The 22,284-nt window shown below is 38.1% G+C and overlaps 3 protein-coding genes across 3 annotated transcripts; 1 reads left to right on the forward strand and 2 right to left on the reverse strand.

The window, feature by feature from the left end:
• Nucleotides 1–240: 240 nt before the first annotated feature.
• Nucleotides 241–1,419, reverse strand: LOC140930041 (histamine H2 receptor-like). Its single transcript, XM_073379698.1, has one exon. The coding sequence runs from the start codon at nucleotides 1,285–1,287 to the stop codon at nucleotides 241–243; it is 1,047 nt and encodes a 348-aa protein (XP_073235799.1). The 5' UTR covers nucleotides 1,288–1,419.
• A 4,506-nt stretch (nucleotides 1,420–5,925) lies between these two features.
• On the reverse strand, nucleotides 5,926–10,992 carry LOC140930119 (uncharacterized). The gene is made up of 4 exons (XM_073379782.1): nucleotides 10,898–10,992; nucleotides 8,736–9,065; nucleotides 8,016–8,282; nucleotides 5,926–7,481 (listed from the first exon to the last, which is right to left on the reverse strand). Exons 1-4 carry the CDS (start codon nucleotides 10,956–10,958, stop codon nucleotides 7,135–7,137), a joined length of 1,005 nt encoding a protein of 334 aa, XP_073235883.1. The 5' UTR covers nucleotides 10,959–10,992; the 3' UTR covers nucleotides 5,926–7,134.
• Nucleotides 10,993–14,769: 3,777 nt separating this feature from the next.
• Nucleotides 14,770–21,468, forward strand: LOC140930043 (leucine-rich repeats and immunoglobulin-like domains protein 2). Its single transcript, XM_073379699.1, has 4 exons — nucleotides 14,770–14,853; nucleotides 18,634–18,960; nucleotides 19,567–20,364; nucleotides 20,773–21,468. The coding sequence occupies exons 1-4, from the start codon at nucleotides 14,802–14,804 to the stop codon at nucleotides 21,249–21,251; spliced, it is 1,656 nt and encodes a 551-aa protein (XP_073235800.1). The 5' UTR covers nucleotides 14,770–14,801; the 3' UTR covers nucleotides 21,252–21,468.
• Nucleotides 21,469–22,284: the final 816 nt, after the last annotated feature.

Consider the following 22,284-nt stretch of genomic DNA (forward strand, 5'->3'; position numbering starts at 1 on the left):
CTCCTTTTGGAGGCAGAGATTCAGTGCCACTTGACGCGATGCCGAACCAATTGCAAACGCAACCGCAAAATGGGGAGGTGAGGGGGCCGATTGCAACTGATTGAGTGCAACAGCCTTATTCCACATGCCAAAAGGCACATTGCGAAAAGGCACTACTGTCATTAAGATCTAGGCCACAACATTGTTAGGTTTTTCTGTCTATTTCTTCTAAAAGAAGGACTATGAAATGTCGTGGAAGTGTCAAGCATCATATTTTCTACACGAGCCAGCGCTGGTACTCAATGGAATTTCATCTAACCAGTTTTGTTGATATTTGTAAAAGTACGATTTCAAAGCAGATTTAAAATCCTCCTTAAACAAGGTGTATAAAAGTGGGTTGAAAAGCGAGGTTCCAAACCTAAAAAACAATAGAGTTATGTTCACAGCGGGTGGAATGTTGATTTCAACATCCTCATCATGAAGAATTCCACTAAAGAAGTATGAAAACCAGCCCAGGATGAACGCAAAAATCATCAAGGCAAAAATGGTGACAGCTCGCTTTTGTCCACGCTTGTGTCTCACGCGCCTTGAGCTTGTGATATGCGACACTTGCCGACGAATTTTCTTTAGTTGATATCGCAGGGCTTGGAAAATTCGAACGTAGACGACTCCAAGGAGGATTGAAGGTAAGGCCACAAGCCATACAAAACAGTTATAGCTGTATACCTTATCTATGTATCGCTCGTCAGTCACGGTTAGTTTGGACTGATCAAGGTTAATCCAAAGAAGCTGAATAAGGGATGCAGTTAAAGAAAATACCCAGATAATGATGACTGAGGCGGCCATTCTTTTCTTGGACACTATTCTGTGGTAATGCATTGGGTGAATTATCATCACATAACGTTCAAACGTGACAATGACGAGGTGCAGAATCGTGGAAAAAGCGATAAATCGTGATGTAAGATCCATAGCTATGCAAGCCACCATGCTGTGTGCAATCGGCATAAGATTGCAAGCGAATATTAAAGGTATGGCAACAAGCCCTGACAGCAGATCGGACGAGGCGAGACAAGCTAAGTACAAGTTCGTGACTGTTTGCAATTGCTTGTTTTTGTAAACCAAAACAATAACTAAAGAATTTGCGGCAATGATAAAACTCGACAGAACACCAAGCAGCACAAGGGGAAGATGAAGGTCGCTCACTGTTTCTGCAGTACCATTAGCAGCTGCCTTTCTCGTTATGTTTAATATTTTGAAAGGGTCTGTCTCATTGATCTTCATGCTAACATTAAAAACTGTGTTATTCATCTTCGACTGAAGTCGATTGAGACTATGATATTCAGGAAAAAGTCTTTTAAAATAGCGTTGTCGCTCAAGATCCAACCAAAAAAAACAACTATCTGGACAAAACCAGCAGTATTAGATCTCGTGTGTTTGATACATTCCTGAAGAAGACCAGTAAGCCTGTGAGATATGAACAAACGCATTGTCAATTTGTATCACGATTACTACATTCAAAACACGGTAAAAGAGTAGAAAATTGAAAGTAATAAATTTATTATTTCATGTGTGGCAGTAGGGGAGTCAATTTCAATCATCCATAAAAAATGTGTTCTTTGTTTTGTATGACGTACAAAAAATGATAATGACAATAAAACACAATGAGATGTGTTTACCGAGATGATGATTGGAAAAAAGGTTAATGTCACAATAAGTATTCGATCAGGTAGTGGAATCCAGCCCTAAACATAAGATAAGTCTCCTGACAGCTCTGCATTCAAAGCTCTAACCTTCTATTTCATATACAACAGCAGGGGAGTTCAGGTGCGATCAATGTCAATCAGCGAAAACTAGGTTTTTTGTACTGCATGTCATATGGAATATGCTAAGCTGCGATGAGATGTGTTTACTGAGATAGCTGTTTGAAACCAAACCAAAATCGTGTCAGGTAGATTTGCCTGTTATGTCAGCTCTACAATCAAAGCTGGATCAAATAAATATTGAAAAGTTTAAACAAACACAAGCTATCAATAATTCGCCCGTTTGGGTTAGGAAATCGGCTTCTCCTCATTCAGATTCAATTGAGCAAACCGATGCTAATATCTGATTTAAAAGTTGCCTTCTTTTTGAACTTGGGGTTTTAAATGTAATATTTGTTTCAATGTTACGCTGTTAAAATGCGAACCTTGCAATTGGTATTAATATCTCTCTTGCCACAGAAAAAAGCAGAAACTGAAAGGAGCGTTTATCGAAAGGCATCCGTTTTCGGGGGGTGTCGAACCAGGCACACTGAATAGTGGATTTTCGTTCCATTCTAGCTCATTCTCTTTCTTTGTTAAAATTGATTTCTTTAGATCCCCTCATGGAGATATAATAAGAACATTTGGACACTTCAAAACAGCACGACACAAACACTCAGGTTCAAACCTTTTTCTGACGAAATTTTAAGTAAATGCATTACGTGTTCTTGACTGTTTTAAAGTGCGACATTCATTTTCCCTCTTCATTTCCTCTCTTAGTTTATTCGCACTATTTTGGGGTGTCTAAAAAGATGAAGTGGTCAGTGTATAATTTACATTATTAGCGGAAACGCCATAGTAATTAGGCATAAAACGTCGTAAAATGATTATTTTTTCCAGGCAGAAGATTTTGGCCTTAAATGTTATCAAATACAACTAGGAGGTTTGTTTTAGAATTTCTCTTAAGACACAAAAAAAATCTCGAAGTACTCTCCATATTATAAGGCCATAAAATAAGAAAAGTCTATCCTGTCGATTAAGACTTCCAAAGAGAACACGTAAACCCGGTTCCTAAAATTTTTCGTTTCGTTACCTTTTTTCCGAAAAATAGTTTGAGAAATCAACTAAAAATCACAAATTTAATTCCGTTTCATTTCGAACAGCTCCACTAATCTAAGGCCACACCTTAAAGGAAGTAAATCATTTCCACGACCGTTTCGAACTGCTTTGATTCGACAACATGCATTTCCTTACCTCTACAGGTAGCTTAATAAGGTCCTTCCTCACTCGACAGACTAACTAGCAACAAAACAGCGTCCATGGTTTATAAAAAACTCTCCAGTGTTGCTCCTAATTGCCACGGCTTCGCTATTCACGTTTCACACAATTTTTACTAAAATGAAATGCCTCTGACACCTTTGAAAACATCCTAGAAGAACTTTTTCATTATATATGCAAGCCTTTTCAACAAGATTCCCCGTCGTTTTGCTTAATGTTCGTATGTCAATGCAGGCTGAATATTAAAAGTGCGTATGCTGTAAAGATTTGCTAGTTCAGCTGGCATCTATTCTAAGCTGCTTTTATTAGATTGTTATGAACTTGAACCTGAATAAAAGACTGAAACAATGATCTTCTTGCCAATCTTATTTTCTTCAAACAGCCGATATCAAAGAACATTGGTGACGTTTTCTAAATCTTTTTCATGCCCAAGAAAAAAGAATTTGAACAGCGAAATTGATGGCTGCTCGCAAAATTTATCTTAAATGAGTTTAGCGAAATGCTAACGTTAAGTAACACTTTAGAATTCCCTAAAACTGATTCCCAAACAAAAGGGAAAAAGAGCAGTAGTGAATATGTAAGTAAAAATTGAACCTGCTCCAACAGCCAGATACAACGGAGACCAATATGGAGCAAAACTCTATTATAGTGAAAACAATTATAGATTGGATAGAAAACTCGCACTTACCTCTTGTAGATCTTGTCTTGTCACCGATTGGAAAAAAATAGCAAATTTCACTTTCTGCTTAATTATTTGTTCAGCTTCATACTGGACAGATAACTAAAATATTGCTTTTTTCACGGCTTTATCTGATTCCGATTCCACCTTCCAACCTTCGAATGTCAATTCATAGTTAAGCCGGCAAATTAAGTTTCCATGCTAAGTATAGACGTACAACCAGCTAGAATTACGACTTCAAGTTTTTTGAAAAGTAGACAGCGGATGCGAAAGTTATCAAACTATAGTGAGAAAAAAATTAATACGTTACCGATGTTAGAGTTGTCTCTAAAGCACATTTACATAGAATGTTTGTGATTGGACGAATACTTAAATGACGAATTATTTGAGCTTTTGATCTTGTGAATAAATTTGCCTTTAATTAGGTTCCACATATCATGTGTTGAAAGAAAATAATGATTCTGTTTTATTTACATTTATTATGTTTCTCCAATTCCATCCTTGGATCTCACTGAACTGCAAAAAATATGTTTAAATTTCCGAATGGTGTTGCGTAGTAAATTTGAAAGTGACTTTAACCGCTCGGAAAAAGCTTATACTGGCAAAAGAAGCAAATTCACCCAGTTCCACTGAAAAAAGAAGAAAAGAGAAAGACAAAAGAAACCAGAAATTAAATAAGACGACGAACGCTAGCTTAACCTAATTAAAACGCGTTCATTGAAAACGATCACGTTTTAGAGCAAAAGCAAACCCTGCGAAAGAGTCTTAGCATGGAAACGATGATCAAAAAAATCGCTTTTCCTTTTATCCTTAAGTTAAGTAAAGGTGGAATACAAAAAGGGCAAAAGAACAAAACTCGGGTGGAGATGACACTAAATTTTCAAGGGTAAGATGTAATTAATGGTTTTTTATTCCCTGTGATTCGAACCCTACAGAGCCCTCTGAAAACAGACCGAACGATGAAATTACCATGTAAATGAGCAACTTAAATAGAGACTCCACACGTGTAGTGTCTAAAATAAATAAATTTGAGCTGCGTTGAAACTTTTTTGTATTAACGTTTAGGTAAACAAACTGATTGTTTTTGTGAAAGGGAAAGCTTAAATTTTATTACACTTCATGCCTTTTATAAATGCTTAAAAGGCCTTTTCGATCCAATTCATGTTATAGATAGCCAAGCTTAAAACAAAAAAAATGTGTGAACTGTGGTATGGACCTACTTGCGTAAACGTTTTTGTTACATAATATTATACAAAACGATTTTGCCTACCCAATAGCTTTCATGTGAAAGCTAGACTATTAATTTGAGTCGCATGATTTAAAAAAGAGGAGAAATAGGACAAAAATTGACCGAATTTTTTTTCAATAAAATAACAAACATTTGCCTTTACTATATACTTTGCTTTCCGCTGTGGCCCCGTTGTTTTCCACAGGGAATAGAACAGATGTTTTGAGTCCCTTATTTGACAACACTATTTACACGTATTGAAAAAAAAAATGTTTTGAAATTGAAAGAATAAGGGGTTGGAACCAAACTCACGGTTAATTATATAACTTCATTAACATATAGATTTTAAACATTTCAAGATCCTATATGTAAGTCAATGTATACAATTGTTTGACGTCTTTATTTGCATATGAATTCTTAGAGAAGACAAGACAATCAACTTGACAATGTTAAGTTTTCACGGAGCTCTCTATTTCAATATGTGTCTCGTACCACTCAAATATTACTAAAAAAACAAGCTATTGGACAGCAACCTGTTACCTGTCAAAAAAAAATTAGACTTTCCTTGTGTGTGCCATACGAAAAAATACGTAACTGACAGCTATACATTAGCAAACGAATGATGTTATAAAATTACTGCTTCAGTACAGTAAGAATGTTCGTCGGAGGAGAAATGAGAATGTTCGTCGTCTTTGGAATAGGGCAGCGTAGCCGGGCGGTTTGGAACGCTGTACTTGCAATTCGGAGGCCCCGATCGAGCTCAAGTCCCGCCCTTTTATGTTTGATTTCGATTATTTATTTCAGTCATTTGTGCGGCCCCTCTAGGATAAGTGCTATAAATTCTGCCGAGGGTAAATAAAGGAATTATATATTTATTTTATTTAGTCGACTGCAGCAGTCGTACACTGGTGAAGAGATGACCCCACATGAACGGAACACGCCAGTATAAACAGCAGGGTTATCAAGACCACAAAAGAACAGAGATTCAAAATGATTTTTGTTTTTTTAATGTATTATTGTTATTATTATTTCTTTTAAAAAAATACATTTGTTTGCTTCTTTGTTTGTTTTATATGTGTTCTTGGGTTGAAGATGACATTTTTTGTCAATAAACCGTTTCTTTTTTTAACTTGCACGTTCTTATATTCCTTTTTTATCTCAAATTCTATACTTAAAATATTCATTACAATTCTAGATATTAAATAGTTTTTTGCTCTTTCTTTTACTTTAAATAAACGCTGAATGACGAACTTTATGTTTGACAAATTCATAAAGAAGATCTCCAGTATGCCCGGCCACCCTCTGTACCCTCCCGTCTCCAAAACGAAAGAAAGTTCAGCGCGCCTCCGAGTCCCTAACAGTCAACTCCCCAGGGTTAATACCCAGCGTATTAAAAATAGTTTTTCTTAATAAGATATTTTTCAAATATAGATCAGAGTAGCTATTTAATGTAATGTGGATCTTGAATGTGAAATTCAATGCCGCCCCATGGAATTTTTTAAGCCTTGTAATTCTTTCTGCTGTTTTTAATTTAAGTGTTCTTGGTTTTTGCCATGTATTTTTGCTTATAAATATTAAAATAAACCATACTATTAATATTACCGTAAACTACCGCGTTATAAGCCCCTACACCTTCAAACTCCCCTCCCCGCCCGTTATAAACCAATCTACCATCTACCTGTAAACAAAAAAAAAATACATCCGATTAAAAGCCTCCCTTTAGCTCGAATAGAAATGAGTTCGATTATGGCGTTTTGAAGCTTTCATAAAGACGCGAATTCTGAAGTTCAAAAGTCAACTGACTTTTGGGTTTTTCGCTGCCGTCAATCACCTTAGCGGAGCTCTTAGGAAACAGAAGTTTACTTCAAGGGGCTTAAAAGATCATGGTTTGTGATTTGTGATCGGTGGATATCGATCCGTTTTGTGTGTTTCTGCGTTTCAAGGTTTGTCACTTCGTTGCTTGTGATCGTAATTATGACTGACGGCAGCGAAAAACGTAATTGTGAAGGCCGCTTTTGAACTTCAGACTTCGCGTGTTTTTGAAAAGCGCAGTAAATACCAATAAATGCAAAACGTATTTTTATCAGCATTGCTATAGCTTGTTTCTAAACGATCCGTTTTTATACCGGTAATAAGCCCCTCGGATATTAGATCCTCTTTTAATAAGCCCGCGTAAAACCCCTTACGAAGATGTAAAAGCTCAGGTCTTATAAGCGACAGTTAACGGTATATTACTTCTCGATGTAGTAGCAGTAATAAAGCTTTACATCCTTCGCCACAAAAGATTCTGGTAACTTTCCAGAAACTAGATTCTTGTTTTCTTTGTCTTCACAGTCCCAGAAGACCCATTCCTCCGTAACGAGCATGCCCATAACTAACTGACAGCTACTCGAGTGTTTCAACAGAAAAAACGGTTCACGCATGGGCAGTTCGATAGGTTTATCCGCTGATCCATCTGACCGACAACAGAAATCCACCACTGTGTCTTTGCCATAGTCGCCGTCAGGGAGAACACCGCTGGCCTTATTATCGTTTTTCGTGTCTTCGTCATCCCACTTGATTGATCCCTCCTCAAAACCTATTATTCATTGGGAATTAAGAACACAGTCAAGCGGCGTACTACTTCAATAGAAGATGAAAAGAGAATTTTTCAGATAGCAACATCAGCAAAAAAATTCTCTAGGTTTGGCGAAGCTCTGCGGAAACGCACAGCACAGTCAGCACAATCAAAGTAAATGACATTGATGCTGTGGCCCAGTTGTTCGATTGCCGATTAGCGCTAACCCGTGGTTAGGTTTTAATCCCGATTTGTTTTTCTTTCGCTTAAGAGCATTTTCTCGTACAATCTTCTCTTTCTGTCAGAGCATCCAGTCATCAAATTGTACTGAGACAAAAAGGATTAAACGCAATCCGCTTTTTAAGCTTTAATATCCGAATTCAAGTTTCACACTAACCCTGGGTTATTTTAACCCAGCTTTAAACCACTCAGCGCGACATGACATGTATCTAAAGTAATGTTTCAAATCTCTAGGCCAAAATAATTGAGATAATTTAAGAAGGCAAGAAATATATTAATCAAAACTATTGACAAGTCCCAGCTTCAAACTCTGACCTGGAGGACATTTGCCTTTCTTGTATATACAGTATTTTCCAGCCGGCCATTCGTCGGAGCCACTCTTCTTTTCTTTCACGCAGAAGTGTTGGGTGATCACATTGTTTTTCTTGAGTCCCTTCAAATGAGTTGGGCGTGACCAGTTACTTAGAGGAGTGGTGTCTTCTGTATTCTGCTTCAGAAATCCTTCTGACCACAGCGCTTTTTTCCCCTTTGGGCATCCACTCACTGGCATCGGTAGCGCGTACGTTCCCTTTGGCCATCTTACTGGATCAGCAAATTAAACAAACTTTAATTCAATTGTAAGCGAAAATAAGCCGATAATACAAAAATGAACTAGTTAACAAGGCTTAGTTCGTCAAACATTCTCAAAGAACAAAGATTTAACTTGTCGAAAACATGTCAACCGGATAGAAGACTACAAATTAGCAGATTTAATCTTGATCAATCCAGGAATTATTTCTTCCTTATAATTGTAATTCTAAAACTCGAAGTGCCCCTTTCTTTCATTGTCGATTCACCTCTTTTGCAACGAAAATCCAGCCAGAATTCCCCCTTAAGTATGTTAGTAGAAGTGATTACGAAAGAGACGCTTATAACTGAACGGTACATTACACCAGGGCGATTTCGTGGTGATGTTGGTCTCCAGTATTCTAACATACAGATCTCGGCTGTTGAAATAATGAACCAAGAATCATATGTAATTTATTTAGTACGTACCGCTGCTATACAACTTTAACTTGATGAAACTTTCTGCCACGTCCAACTTGTTAAAATTCGCAACTGACAAGGAGCACATGTACTGGCCAACATCTTTGTCAGAAACGTTCGTTATGTGCAGGGAAAAATTACCAGTTCCTCCAGGCAGCCACCTTGTTCTGACCTTTTTGTTTCCACCTTGTTTAATTACCTGGCCTTTAAATTTCCAAACTGACATTGTATCCAAGGGATTAACATTCCGACCAAAACAAACCAATGTTACGCTGGATCCTTTCCTTGTAACTATGCTGCGTTGGACTGGATTGACCACTGGGAACACAGAAGCAACACCTAGGAAGAGGGTGAGAAAAGAGTTACTGAAGTCAAATCCCGCTTATTATGGACACCTCATCAGTTATGGCTTTGTCCCTGTCGAAAGGTCGAAAGAAAGTCATTACATTTTCTTTAAATTCAACTCGCTTAATACAGATACCTTGTTAATACGGGCACTTTCTATTTTCTCCTCCGTATTATAATGATAATAATCAGTTTATTAAACCCTTTGGTAGTGTATAACACTAAATTACAAGGGAGGTCAAGAATACGCAGAACACATAATTACACATGGCACAGAAGGCAAAAACAATTAAATCCTATTGTAACTGTGGGTAACAAAATTACTAAGGCGGTCCGTTCTGACAAAGCGGAATTCAGAACGGGAAAAACCCGACCTCAACCCGTACCCATGAGCGACATTCTGGGGGCTGCGGGGTTTGACTGTATTTAAGAAAGAAATAACTTCATAAAATGGGCTCTTTCGGCTTATAGACCCATAAATACATAAATATTTGATTTTCATGGTGGCTCATCCACCAAAAGGCGAATTTGGGGTTGTCGGTTTAAGGGTACCCGGTGACAAACCTTTTCGGAGCACGGGGGAGAATCAACGAAAAACTGAGCGCACATGTATACCGTGGCCCTTCGCTCTTAAGTCCCCCAGTTACATTCGATTATAAGCCCCCAGGATATAATCCCCCTCTAGCTCCGATTATAAGCCCCCCAGGATATAATCCCCCTCTAGCTCCGATTATAAGCCCCCCAGGATATAATCCCCCTCTAGCTCCGAATATAAGCCCCCTCTAGCTCCGATTATAAGCCCCCCATGATATAAGCCCCCCCTGGCTCCGATATAAGCCCCCCAGGATATAATCCCAATCTAGCTCCGATAATAAGCCCCCCAGGATATTATCCCCCTCTAGCTCCGATTAAAAGCTCCCCAGGATATAAGCCCCCTCTAGCGCCATTTATAAGTCCCCCAGGATATAATCCCCGTCTAGCTCTGATTATGAGTCCCTCAGGACATAATCCTCCTCTAGCTCCGATTACAAGCCCCTAGGATATAAGCCCCCTTTAGCTCCTATTATAATCCCCCTCTAGCTCCGATTATAATCCCCCTCTAGTTCCTATTATAATCCCCTTCTAACCCTTACTATAATTCCTCTCTAGCTCCGATTATAAGCCCCCCATGATATAATCCCCATCTACAATCAAGGACAAAAGTCTTGGGACACTTTTGCGTTTCTGGGGCGTTTTCCAATTCACACAGGTCCAACTCCTCCCCCGACCCCACAAACAATGTTGGACGCGTATATCCAGAATTTTTCTGAGTTTCAATTTTGTATAGGGTGGGGGAAGGGAGAACGGCCAGAAAATTTCGAAAAGGATGCAGTGTTTAAAGAGGGAACCGAGAAATGACAGAAAAATATGAATATTGCAATACTGTCCTGAGGACTTTTGTCCAGGATTGTAGCTCCGATTAAAAGCTCCCTCGATAATTAGATTTATTATGGCCTTTTTAAGCTTAATTAAAACCAGGACAGTGCAAAAACGTTTTTTGACCAAAACAACATAGCTTGCTTCCAATTGTTTTTTCTACTCTGGTTAATTTATTGGCTTCTCCTTGTAAGCCCTCTTAAACCTCTCACGAAGATGTACATTCACCTGACCTTTATATGTACGCTGTTTTAGTGTACTTTGACCCTTCCTTTTTGAGCAAAGACGTAGTAAAACATGTTATTTTCACCTGTTGGCCAATAAATTGGGGCAAATTATAACTCGTTCAATAAATTTTGGCCTTAGTTTTACTTAACTGCTTCAAGAAAACAAGATATCATGAGACTTACCTGACATAAGGTAGTTATAACCTAAAGAGTTTAAAACAAAAACAACAAATTTAACACTCATGATTAAGGATTGCTTTCAGTTGTCCCAGAAAAGTAATTTCAAGTTCACATTCTTAACTTTTATTCTACAAAATTTCGAAAGTAAAAATAATATTCATCACTATAAATACGCTTTTGGAGTAGGATTACTCCTTTTAAAGAGTTGAAAAGTTGGTAGTTTTTCAAAGCAAATAGTTTCTGGCCCATTGTTACAGTCTGATACGTTCTGAAACAGAACTGCTGCCTGGAGCTCGATAGTGGTGCAGGACGTTTTTAATTCGGCTCGTAAGTTAAGTCATCGCTGAGAGCCGAGCCCGGGATCGTAAGGCAACTTACGCACGTGAAAATAAAGAATAATTTGACCTGAGTTGAACAGTCCTTTGTCCGTCTTTAGGTCTAACGTGTGCTGCTTTAACATATACATATTAGACGTTACAATTAGAGGTAAAAAAAACAAAAAGAATAAGTACAAAAAAGTTTTTTTCAAAAAACTAGAATAAGAGTGGAATATACATTACCATAACTTGACATGACATTATTATAACCGTTCAATAAACAGCACCCTCGTTATTTTATTATATCTTAATTTTCTTACAGCTTAATAAAAACAAACTTTAGTTCCATGTTCATATTTCGTTTCATTCTTGATCTATTTCCAAGAAACTCAGTTGATTCAGTGTATCATGGAAGTTAACGATGACATGAGGTGCTTTCTATGTGTAAATTTTAAAAAAGAAGGCGGTTACTTATAAATTCTAAAAGCCCTTAAATGTTTAAACTAACTGATTTGCGGTGCCTCGTGTGACATCTTTTGAAAAAGAGCTGCGCAAGGGTAAGATCAGAAACACTAGCTGCAGAAACATAAAAAAGGCCAAAAAATTTGTTTGGTTACTACGCCGGACAACATGGAGACCATTTTCAAAAATATCTACAAAAAATCCGGTTGGAAAGGAAATGAAACATTACTTTTTTGGGTCGTTCCAGCGTAAAGTTTCAAGGAGCAACGGAACATCTGAAAAGGTAGTCCCGTTTTTACGGACGAAATGTTCCAAAAAGAAATTTGTGTTCCTTTTCGTCAAAGCCAACTTTAATACTAGAGTGGGGTCGAAAAAAAAGTGGCCTCTTAGTTTTAAAAAGTTCGACTGTCCTTCCAATTGCTTCAATGAGTTAATACACATGAATTCGGAGGTAAAAGACCTGCGGCCTCTCAGTTAAAATGGAGAGCAAGTATTTCATCCCTATTGGACGTATAAGTAAAGGAAATAGATGCCTTTCATTAGATGTAGTTTGTCTTTTTGGGAAAACAGTTCGATCAAAAAATCACCATTAAAGACAAAAAGACGGTACTTTGGAGTACTATAGAGAGGTAAAGAATCACGTTTACGCGAATTTGTACCACGTGACCAAGTTTCCCCTTGTCTTCTCGCCTACTGTTCATTGTTTCTACACATAAATTAGTAGCTCCTTGAGTTTCAGGCAATTTTTTATCCATAAAAATTTTCTGAGCTGTTTTTATCTACTCATTTTTCTATTTTGAGACATTCTCAACTTGAATTTGACGTTTGCCGTACACGTGAAGCTTTAAAAACTCTGCTATAGATCGTTAAAGTTTAAAAAATAATAAACAAAGATATGAATGTATGAATGCCTTCAAACCAAATAAGGATGTTAACCTCGTGGTGTTAAAAAGAATGATATCAAAAAATTCAAATCATTACCAACAAAAAGATAACGTGATCATTTAAACCATAAGAGTAAAATCGACGCATTTAAGAATGTATAGTACGAAGAATTTCGAAATTTCGATTTACTTTCGCCACCAAAGGACATCATGGTCACCACTCATGCAAACGAAAAAAGTTCCGACTTTCGGACTGTTTAACGTGAATGACATGCATGCTAGAGGGTAAACTACTAAAGGGTCGAGATAAATTCCTCGTGGCTGATATTTTGGCAAAACTGTACCTTCAGTATTCTTCCTGTTTTTTCACAAGGTTCGCATCTCCAAGGAAAACACGTGTGGTTCATGACTGTCTTTGTTTCGAACACAATCAGCGTTGAGGTTCTAGTCGACATAACAGGTCAAGAGTTGGCGCTTAATTGAATAGATTGATGACAAGATGGATAGGGTGCTCAAAAATTTCCTTTTTTAATCACGAAATTCATGGAAAAGGAAGACGGAAGTTTCCAAATGTTTAAGGATATAGAAAAAAAACTTTTGTAAAAACAGCTCTTTTGCAAACTTTTGATACTAGCTTTTGGAAAGGAGTAATGCTCAATTTTCAGTAATTAAAATTTACGAAGGCTATGAATGATCAGTCGAATGAACAATTGAGCGGTATCTCTCAGTGGCACATTTAAAGCATTAAGTTTCACATTTTTATACATATAATTAAACTGATTTAGTTTGGGGTATGAACATATGTACAGAATGCGAAGGAATGACTTAAATTAATGAAGACCATCGCTGTTGTATTTTCAGCTGATTAAAAAATCGTCTAAACTGGGTTAAGAGCTCGGGTAAAAGCTTAGTTTGCTGAACAGTTTTCCAACCCAACCGAACGTTCATGGATTGCTGAAATGAGCCGTTCAAACTCAATTTTTTTCTAAGTTTGTTTTTAAGGCGTTCTTTTCAAAGCTTCTTTGTCTTCGAACAAACCCCCGTCAGAGACTTCTTATGATTCGAGTATTGTTCCATTTAAAAGTGTTCAGAGAGCACATTGTCAAAACGGACAAAAAGAAAGCAATTTCAAATTTTATGTGAACTTGTTTTCTATTTCAATCTATAACTAACTCAGTGTAAGTTAACCTTGCCACAAATCGTTTGAGTCAAGTTTAATCACGACAATTCACTTAACATATAGTTTTTTAGTTAGCCTTTTTTGCTCCGATTTTGAGATTTGTACATGCTTCGTAGAACGATTTAAAATTTTCGTTTGAACCGGACAACAGAATGCTTCCCACAAGTGTGCATTGAAAACTGGATGGTAGCTGAGGGGCACAGTGTCGTCTCTATGTTGATAGTATCTTAAGTACAAGGTACATATTGTTGATATTATCTACACTCTAAGGTACAGAAAATCAATTCTATTACCCACGATTCTTAATGTAAATAGCCCTTTGAGAACACTGAGGTCTTTCAAATAAAAAAGCAGCATTTGAAAAAGCATTAAGCAACCAAAACAATAAAAAACAAAATGAGTTCATATACTCAGTATGCTGGCCTTTTGCTGGCAAAAAACGTCAAATTCTTGCACTGAATTGAAACTGAAAACATGCAACGCGGACTAGAGACCATGTTTATGTAAGGCGATTAACTAAAATGTGGCTATATTGCAGCGAGTTCCATCCGACCAACCCAGATATTTTACTTCTGCCCAGCAACGGGGCATATATGATGAAGTTAAAGCATTCAAATTATAAACAGGTGGTGTCTCGAATTCTTGGAAAAGTCTAATGAGATCCGGGGGGAGGCCTTCACAGAGCAAAAAATTCACAACCAATCACACTGATGTTAAACACTACGATTCAACAAAATTCAGTCCATTTTCTTGCCTTCCCAATACTGTGTTATTTTTAACATTTTCCCATCTCCTGTTTAATACCACAATCTCATTCAAAATAATAACATCTTACAAAAAAGATTTTAGGGCCATTACACATTTGTATCTCAAGACACATTTATGAAGGCTCAGCTAAACAGTCTAGCCCTGCCCCTCCCCTCAACTCCTCTAGCATGACTAAATTATTCAAACCTGATAAGATCGAAAGCGAAAGTTAAAAACCATGACATAACCAGATAGGACATCATTTTCACCTTATGCAACGCACAACATTCATCTTCTGGAGGCATATTTCAGGCAAAATGACTGTTCTCTTAGCAAATTTGCTGCTTACAACGTTGCTATGGATGTCAGGTAAGAAGCCAGGGAGGAGCTAGGCGAAAATGAACTCTAGAAAGTGTGCGTGCTGTGTTTAATGCTCTAAATCAGCTAAACAGAGATTACCAGGGTTAAACCCCTTCCGCCGCGTTACTAGATTTAGCAGTGGAGGGGAAAATGAGGTTTTTGGGGTCAAGGCTGAGGAAAAATAAAATCAAAAAGTATTTCCTCATGAAGTTTACTCTAAGCCACTAAAAAGATATGAAATCACATACTGGAAAATAAATCACTTGTCGCTAATTCTCAATCACCCCGTTCTCGAGAAAGAAGATAGGGAAGCCGTTGCTATCTATCTAATTATGACGTTTATTTACAAGTGTATAAACACGGTGGACTAAGTGATCAGGTCCGAATATGCAAGCTGGATTGCTATGTTTGTTATTGCAAGTATAAGGACGGCTTTTAAATTGAATGCTGAAAATGGGTATCAGAATGCGTCAGCCTTGGACTCAACCTGCTGTGACCTGAAGTCTTTGCAAATGCTGACAAATATAAGAGAACCTAGGGTATGTATTTTGATCGACATTTGAATACGGACAAGAGACACGAAAGACGGAACTCAGTGTTATTCAAAATACCGTAACATTTAAACAAGATGTCAGTTTTTATATTTCTCCAATAAAATGTACCTCAACGTTTGTATTCTTGCTGTCAGCCATTGTTGGCTAGCGGTTTTCTAACTGGGAGAATGACGGTATAGTTGGTATCGTACGAACCCTATCTTGTCGGTTTTTCTATCGTATACACCGTCACAGATCAGTTCTTTGAATTACAGTATACGTACCAACTCTTATTAACCTCAGTATTTACCGCTATATTGGCCTTACTTCTACACTTTGACTTCCGTGTATGCTATGACATTTTAGGTTTCCAATTTTCGTGTGCTTTTAAGTCTTGTAATCTCACTAACCCGTTTATTTGATTTCTAGTTTCACGACTGTTTAGCTCAAGTTTACGACCTGAACTGTTAAATGTGTCTCTCCTACTGTATCATTTGACCAATGCGTTTCCTAATGAAAGAGGAATTGACACCCCTCACGACTCAAATTTGCTTTTACAGACAGACAGAGCATGTTACAAGTAGCGACAAGCGATTGAGGCTTTTATGGTTTATGAGAAATTTCAGTTTTGATATGATCTGTAGAGCTCAGCTGGCCGTCGTGCTTCTTGAACTGCTTGCAAAGAACTTTGCTGTCCCTGGCAGATTCAATCTTGTCTATGCGAAACATAAATTATCCCGCTTTCCCGGCTCAGGAAAAAATCCAGGATTTGAAAAGTTTTTAAAGGAATGTTACGTAAATCCAGAGGAGGTTGTATTTTGCGCCCCACTTTAGAAAGCAGATGTGCTTGTGTCCGATCTCAAGGAGATATGTCGGGCAAAAACATTAAAACCCGGGTAATGAGGACTTTTGAATGCACAAATATAGCACTTCGGAGTGAATCTCGTCTGTTCATTGTTCATTCTCGTGATAAAAGCGACAAAGCCAATCATGCTTCTTTTGGTTCCATTTCCACGAAGAGCGCTGGGGAACCTGTGTAATTAAGAAAATTCGAATTTTCGAACATATAAATTTGGGCTGTTTTAAATAATCCTTTTGTTACATGTTACTGAGCATAAAGAAGGTAGTAGTTAGTACACATGTAACTTATTTTACGCCTTCTCGTCTAAATGTTGAACAGAAATCACGCCTCCAACAAATTGTTTGGTAGCTAAAAGGTTTTTTTCCCAAAGATTTACACTTCATTTCAGGCCAAAGAGTGTTAAAAACCAAAATTGCGGAAAACCGCAAAATTCACTTAAAATAGACCACTATAATCAACCGAAAGGCACCACGTGAAAGTGTCTCACTTCTATACTACATCATAGGATTTCGATCAAGGACTTTGAAAAAATGTGGACCTACATTTCTCATTTGTTCCCGGAATCACGGACTACAAGATTGGATCTTTAGATGATGATGGACTTAGAGGGGAGAAGGGAAAGGTTATTCCTTTGTTTTTGACGATCTTATGTAAATGTATTTTTTTGTTTTCCAGTGGAAAATACACGGAGTTTTAAGATTCCTCGCTGCTGATGGCCTAAGGCACGAAAAAAAGAAAGTCCCTTGTCGTGTATTCTACTTATAAATATCCCCAATTCGAGCAATTTATGAAAATAGTAACTTCGGGGGGATCTTAGTTACTCAAAACCGACAAGAAATTACTAGAAATACGTGTCTCAGTCGCAAAACCTCGCGAACATCGGTGAGCATGAAGCAGTTCCTATATTGAGACCTTTCTTTATGTGACTGTTTATTTCATGCGTCAGAAACTATATTAAAACAAACTAACTTCGAGGAGACAAGCAGACCTCTTTTCAACACATCTTAAATGTATCAGAGGTCAGTGTTGTTGGCGACTATCGCGGCATAGCCTAATTTGTTTGGTATGTTATATTATTCGGTGATCTTTGTATTCTAATGCAGTTTCTCGCAACTTTCGTAAGTGAAGCGTCCATGCTTATTAAATGCCTTTAGACAAGCCTGGACAAGCCTTATAAGGCTTAATCCTCCAAATTTCCATTTTGCTGTCGGCTTTCTAGCGTATAAACGTGCAACGAATTTATTTCGATTGGTTGGAAGTCTCAAAAATGAAATGAAATGAAATGATGTCTGAGATTTTCAGTTTTGAGTTGCGGTTTTGCTTCGTTGACAAATCTGTAGAAACAGGAAGCTAAGAGAACAGAAACTGAATTTAACAACCTTTAAATGTCAAGAGCACTTGACAATCACGCGGAGGAAAACAAAACGATAGCAACAAAATGTCTTGCATTTAATCCCAAAAATAAAAACGTTAGTGCTACGGCCGAACGGATGTTGGCTGGGTTATGGTTACGCAAAAAGGAAGACCGGTTTTAGATCTTAATCTAATTAGTTAAAGATATTCCTACTGCCCCTCCCTACATATAATAGATGTATTTAATTCGATAAATCATTTTCTCGGATAATTTTCTCTGTTCTTTTGAGAGCATCCAGTTATCATATTGTAGATAAAGAGAATTAACCTGAATTTTTTTTAACAACCCAGCCCAGGTGGCAATCACCATGTAATGGATCTTCAAATCAACCTTTAGCCTGAGAAAACAGCCGTCATTTGGCGACGCCAAAAACGGTTTCCCCGCGAAAGGAGGTCGTCATTTCGACGCGAAACCAGTTGTGACGTCGAGAAATATCGGCTGTTTTCTTAGGCTAATCAACCTTTTTAAGTTTGCTGGCAGAATTCCTTTAAATGGCCAATGTCAGAACCTTCGTTAGAGTCAGTTGAACCATTTAATTCTGAATCGCAGGACATTTTAAGACTAAAGAATGAACGAATGTTAGGTCCATCACCTCGTTCCCAGTCTCTAGGGCATTTCCGTGAGCAAAAACACGGTTGGGTCCATGAACTCGTTCCCAGCCTCTAGGACATTTCCGCGAACAAAAACACAGTTTTTCGAAGGCCAAAATTGAAGATATTTATTTGGAAACACATTTTTAAATATATGAGGCTAGTTCAGTTTAAAAGTTGAGTATCACTAATCAGCAGATAAAACACTATTCAGTGTTTTTGAAACAAACTGTACTATCCAGTGAATAATCCATGAAACTGGGATCAAAGTTATTGATAACAATCATCAAAGAACCAAACAGTGAACACTAAACCTTCGCGCCATACTGAATACATTGACGTTTATCATCCTGGTTTTTGATTGCTGAATTGCTACATTCCTCTCGACAGATGCCAGCATTATCCCAGAAATGTATTCACTCAATAATACAGTCACCGCAGTGAGAGGCTCCGACGTTACATTGGTTTGCAAAGGAATTCATGTACAACAACTCGATACCGATTTTATATGGAAGTTTAACACCGATATAGTAGAGAATAAAGAAAACAGGAATATCAAAGTAACCTGGCTTCGAGGAAATCAGGCATTTTATTCTCTAGATATCTTAAATGTATCAGAGAAAGATGTCGGTGACTATCGTTGCATTGCCCGAGTTAGTAACAATAACAACCCCGACAAATCCGAAGCTTCAATAAAGCTGCGTTTATATGAAAGCAGTAAGTACAACTTTTTTTACCTTCGTTAGATTTATAAGTAAGAGCAAATTTTGTGTAAATGTAAAGTGTATTAGTTCTTTGTTTTTAGTACAACTAAACTATGTTTAAAGTGGTCGTTTGCAAGAGTTTGAAGACAGTTTTTTAAAATAAACGTTATCCAAAGAGAGGCCGATGAATGTTCAATTAAGACTTGACCGGGATCAGAAACATAAAACCGCGAATTAAACCACTTCAAGTCTTAAAGCACTTAACCCAGGGTTAAATTTAACGCGGGTTTCTTATTCTTTGGGGTTCAAAAGCATTTTCTCAGATAATTTTCTCCGTTATTTTTAAGAGCATCCAATCATCAACTTGTTGACAAAAAGAATTAAACTGAATTCACTTTATAAGCTTTCATGTCTGAATTCAAATTTTGCACTAACCGTGGGTTATCTTAACCCAGCTTTGAAAAACCCGGCCCAAGGTAATAACGTTCAAAATCCTCTTTGTTTATTCAGTGAAGTTGTTAGAGAGTTCTACCCCTCCCCTTAGGGCAGAATAATGGCTTAGGGGAGGGAGTAGGTGGGCAGTTTCTCAGAAACCCAAATTCGTCCTACTTTCTTACAGTACTGAACCTCACAGCATCGCCACCAAATGTCATCATTGAAGAAGGGCGCACTGCGTCACTGCAATGTGAAGTCATGTGCTCAAAAGCAATGGAAGTTTGGACATTCTGGCTTTTCAACGGCAAAATGATTGAAGCTACACCATTTCATACAGGAAACGAGCATGATTTAAGTAACACAGTCACAAACATCTCAACGTTGGTACTAAAGAATGCCATGCTATCACAGACTGGCGTATACACGTGCGGTGCTAATTCCACTGGCGTTATAAAAACACAGAATATAACCGTGACAGTGAAAGACTTGGAAGGTCCAACTCTAGTGCAAACCAAATCGAATATAGACGCTCTTGACGGCGAAAATATAACGCTAAGTTGCAATGCAGTGTACCCGGAAGCGTTTTTTGTCGACACGTTTTGGATTTTTAACGGCAGCCGGATAAACAATAACGACAAGTATAAAGAAAAAAACACTTCCCCTTGGTTGGAACAATCAGAACCGGGCATAAGGAGAATGGAGATTGGATTGACTATTTATAACATTGGACTGAACGACAGCGGCGAGTATAAATGTGCTCTTAACACCTTACTTGGCTTACACCTGAAAAACGTTAGTGTTAAGGTCACGCGGAAAACAGGCTCCCAACCAGGTTTCCATACTACTGAAATGCCCCGGGGGAACGCAGATTTGCTTGGAACTACACTGTTCATTGGTCTCGGTCTCTTTGTTGGATTGGTGACGACCATAATAGTTTCTATGAAGCTATGCAGATGGCCAAGACCTAGACCTCCAAAATCAAGTAAGTCAATAATGAAATACATCAGATGTTAGATGATGCGTTCCACTTTTATGCGCGAGTCTTTTTACTCGGGCACTGTGAGCACACTGTGTTTTTTTTTTATTTTAGCCCCTGAGCAATCAATTCTTTGTTTTTCCCTGTTAATCTCACATTTCAAAAAAGGCGTCTGACAAGGAGATATGGAGTAGATGTGTAGAGAATTACTTATCGGGTACTCAAGGCCTGAGCTGAACACCATTTTATGTCGATACCCGAGCACTGTTCAGGTGAACCAAGCGTTTAGCCGCTACCAGACCTCAGCTGCCCTTTTTGCAACCCCTCTGTAGAAGAAAAACCCCTTCAGAATCAACGCTAGCTAGCGTCTTTTCTTCTTGTTCCAATACTCATCGTTTTTTTCTTGCCTCCTAGTCAAATCTCCCCCAGATCTGGACGCAGGAGACTTCGAGTATGATGTATTCCTCACATATTGCAGAAAAGACTTCTCCTGGGTGGACAAGGAGCTCCTACCTCTATTTAATCATAACCAAGTGAAATATTGCGTGGATTTCATCCACTTTGAACTTGGCAAAGCGTTTCTACAAAGCATGGTGGAAGGCATCTATAAGAGCCGCAAAGTTTTAGCAGTCTGGTCGGCCAATTACGCTTCTAGTAAATATTGCAAACAAGAACTGGACTATGCCTTACAGCGCAGTTTTGAAAAAAGTGACACAGCAGTGATTATCATTCGCATTGATTGGACTGACCCTACACGACTCCCGAAGACTCTACGAACAAAAACATTTTTGGATTACCATGACAGTGCAGAGAGAAAAGGATGGGAGAAGAGACTCATACAACATTTAAAGCCTCCAAAGCAACCAAAGAAAATGATAGTCAGCATAGTTTGAGAGCCAAGTGTCGGAGACCGCACACTTCATTACTCTGACATTGCAGAGAGAAATGGATGGGGGACGACACTCACAAGACATTTAAAGCCTCCACTGCAAATGGTAGTCAGCATAGTTTGAGAGCCATTTGTCGGAAAGCGTGCACTTCATTACTCTGACAGTGCAGAGAGAAAAGGATGGGAGACCTTAACCTTAAACTTGGAGGAAATTTATAAGAACTAAGCTTTGCGATTTATAAAGATTAGTTTGTGTGATCTAGCCCGCGATTCAGTGAGGAATCATTACGGGGACTTTCACGAGTTTGTTTGTTCTTGCTGCGAAGGGAACTATGGCGATTTTCAAACACTTGCACACGCCATCAGTGTGTGTGTTTAGTAAATATGTACATAAAATACAGGTCTTATAAACATATCATCCAAAAGTGAAAACAGTAACGGGAGTTTCATTTTAATATAGGATGACAAAACTAACGTATTACACTAGCGTGGTTAATTGATCTCCATAATTCTTCATATGATACACAGCCTCATTCATTAATTGTTAATTATTCGTCTTCAAATTCACTTTCGTTTCCTTGTCATTACATTTTCCTTGTCGCGGACGTCATAAATGCAATGCCTTCTAATAAGGCTCCTGGGATTGACAAGGTGCCAACTCGAGTCCTTAAGGACAGCCTGTTGATCACACTCCTTTTTATTACGTCAATCATCAATGCTTCTCTTTTAGCTTCAACATTCCCAAAGGTCTGGAAAACTGCCGAAATTACACCTATTCCCAAACAAGGCAACCACGAACTTCCTAACAATAACAGACCGATTTCCCTCCTACCTGCATTGTCAAAGGTCTACGAGAGAGTGGCTTATAATCAGTTTGTCACCTATTGACAACCAAGGAAAGGCTTACCACAAAACAAAGCGGCAACAAAAAATGGTTCTCTACTGAGACATCTTTAATTCACACAACTGATGCATTTCTCAAAGAAATTGATGATAAGAAATTGACTGCCTGCGTGCTTTTAGGTATGAGTAAAGCC

The sequence above is a fragment of the Porites lutea genome, chromosome 3, assembly GCF_958299795.1.
Source record: "Porites lutea chromosome 3, jaPorLute2.1, whole genome shotgun sequence".
NCBI lineage: Eukaryota > Metazoa > Cnidaria > Anthozoa > Scleractinia > Poritidae > Porites > Porites lutea.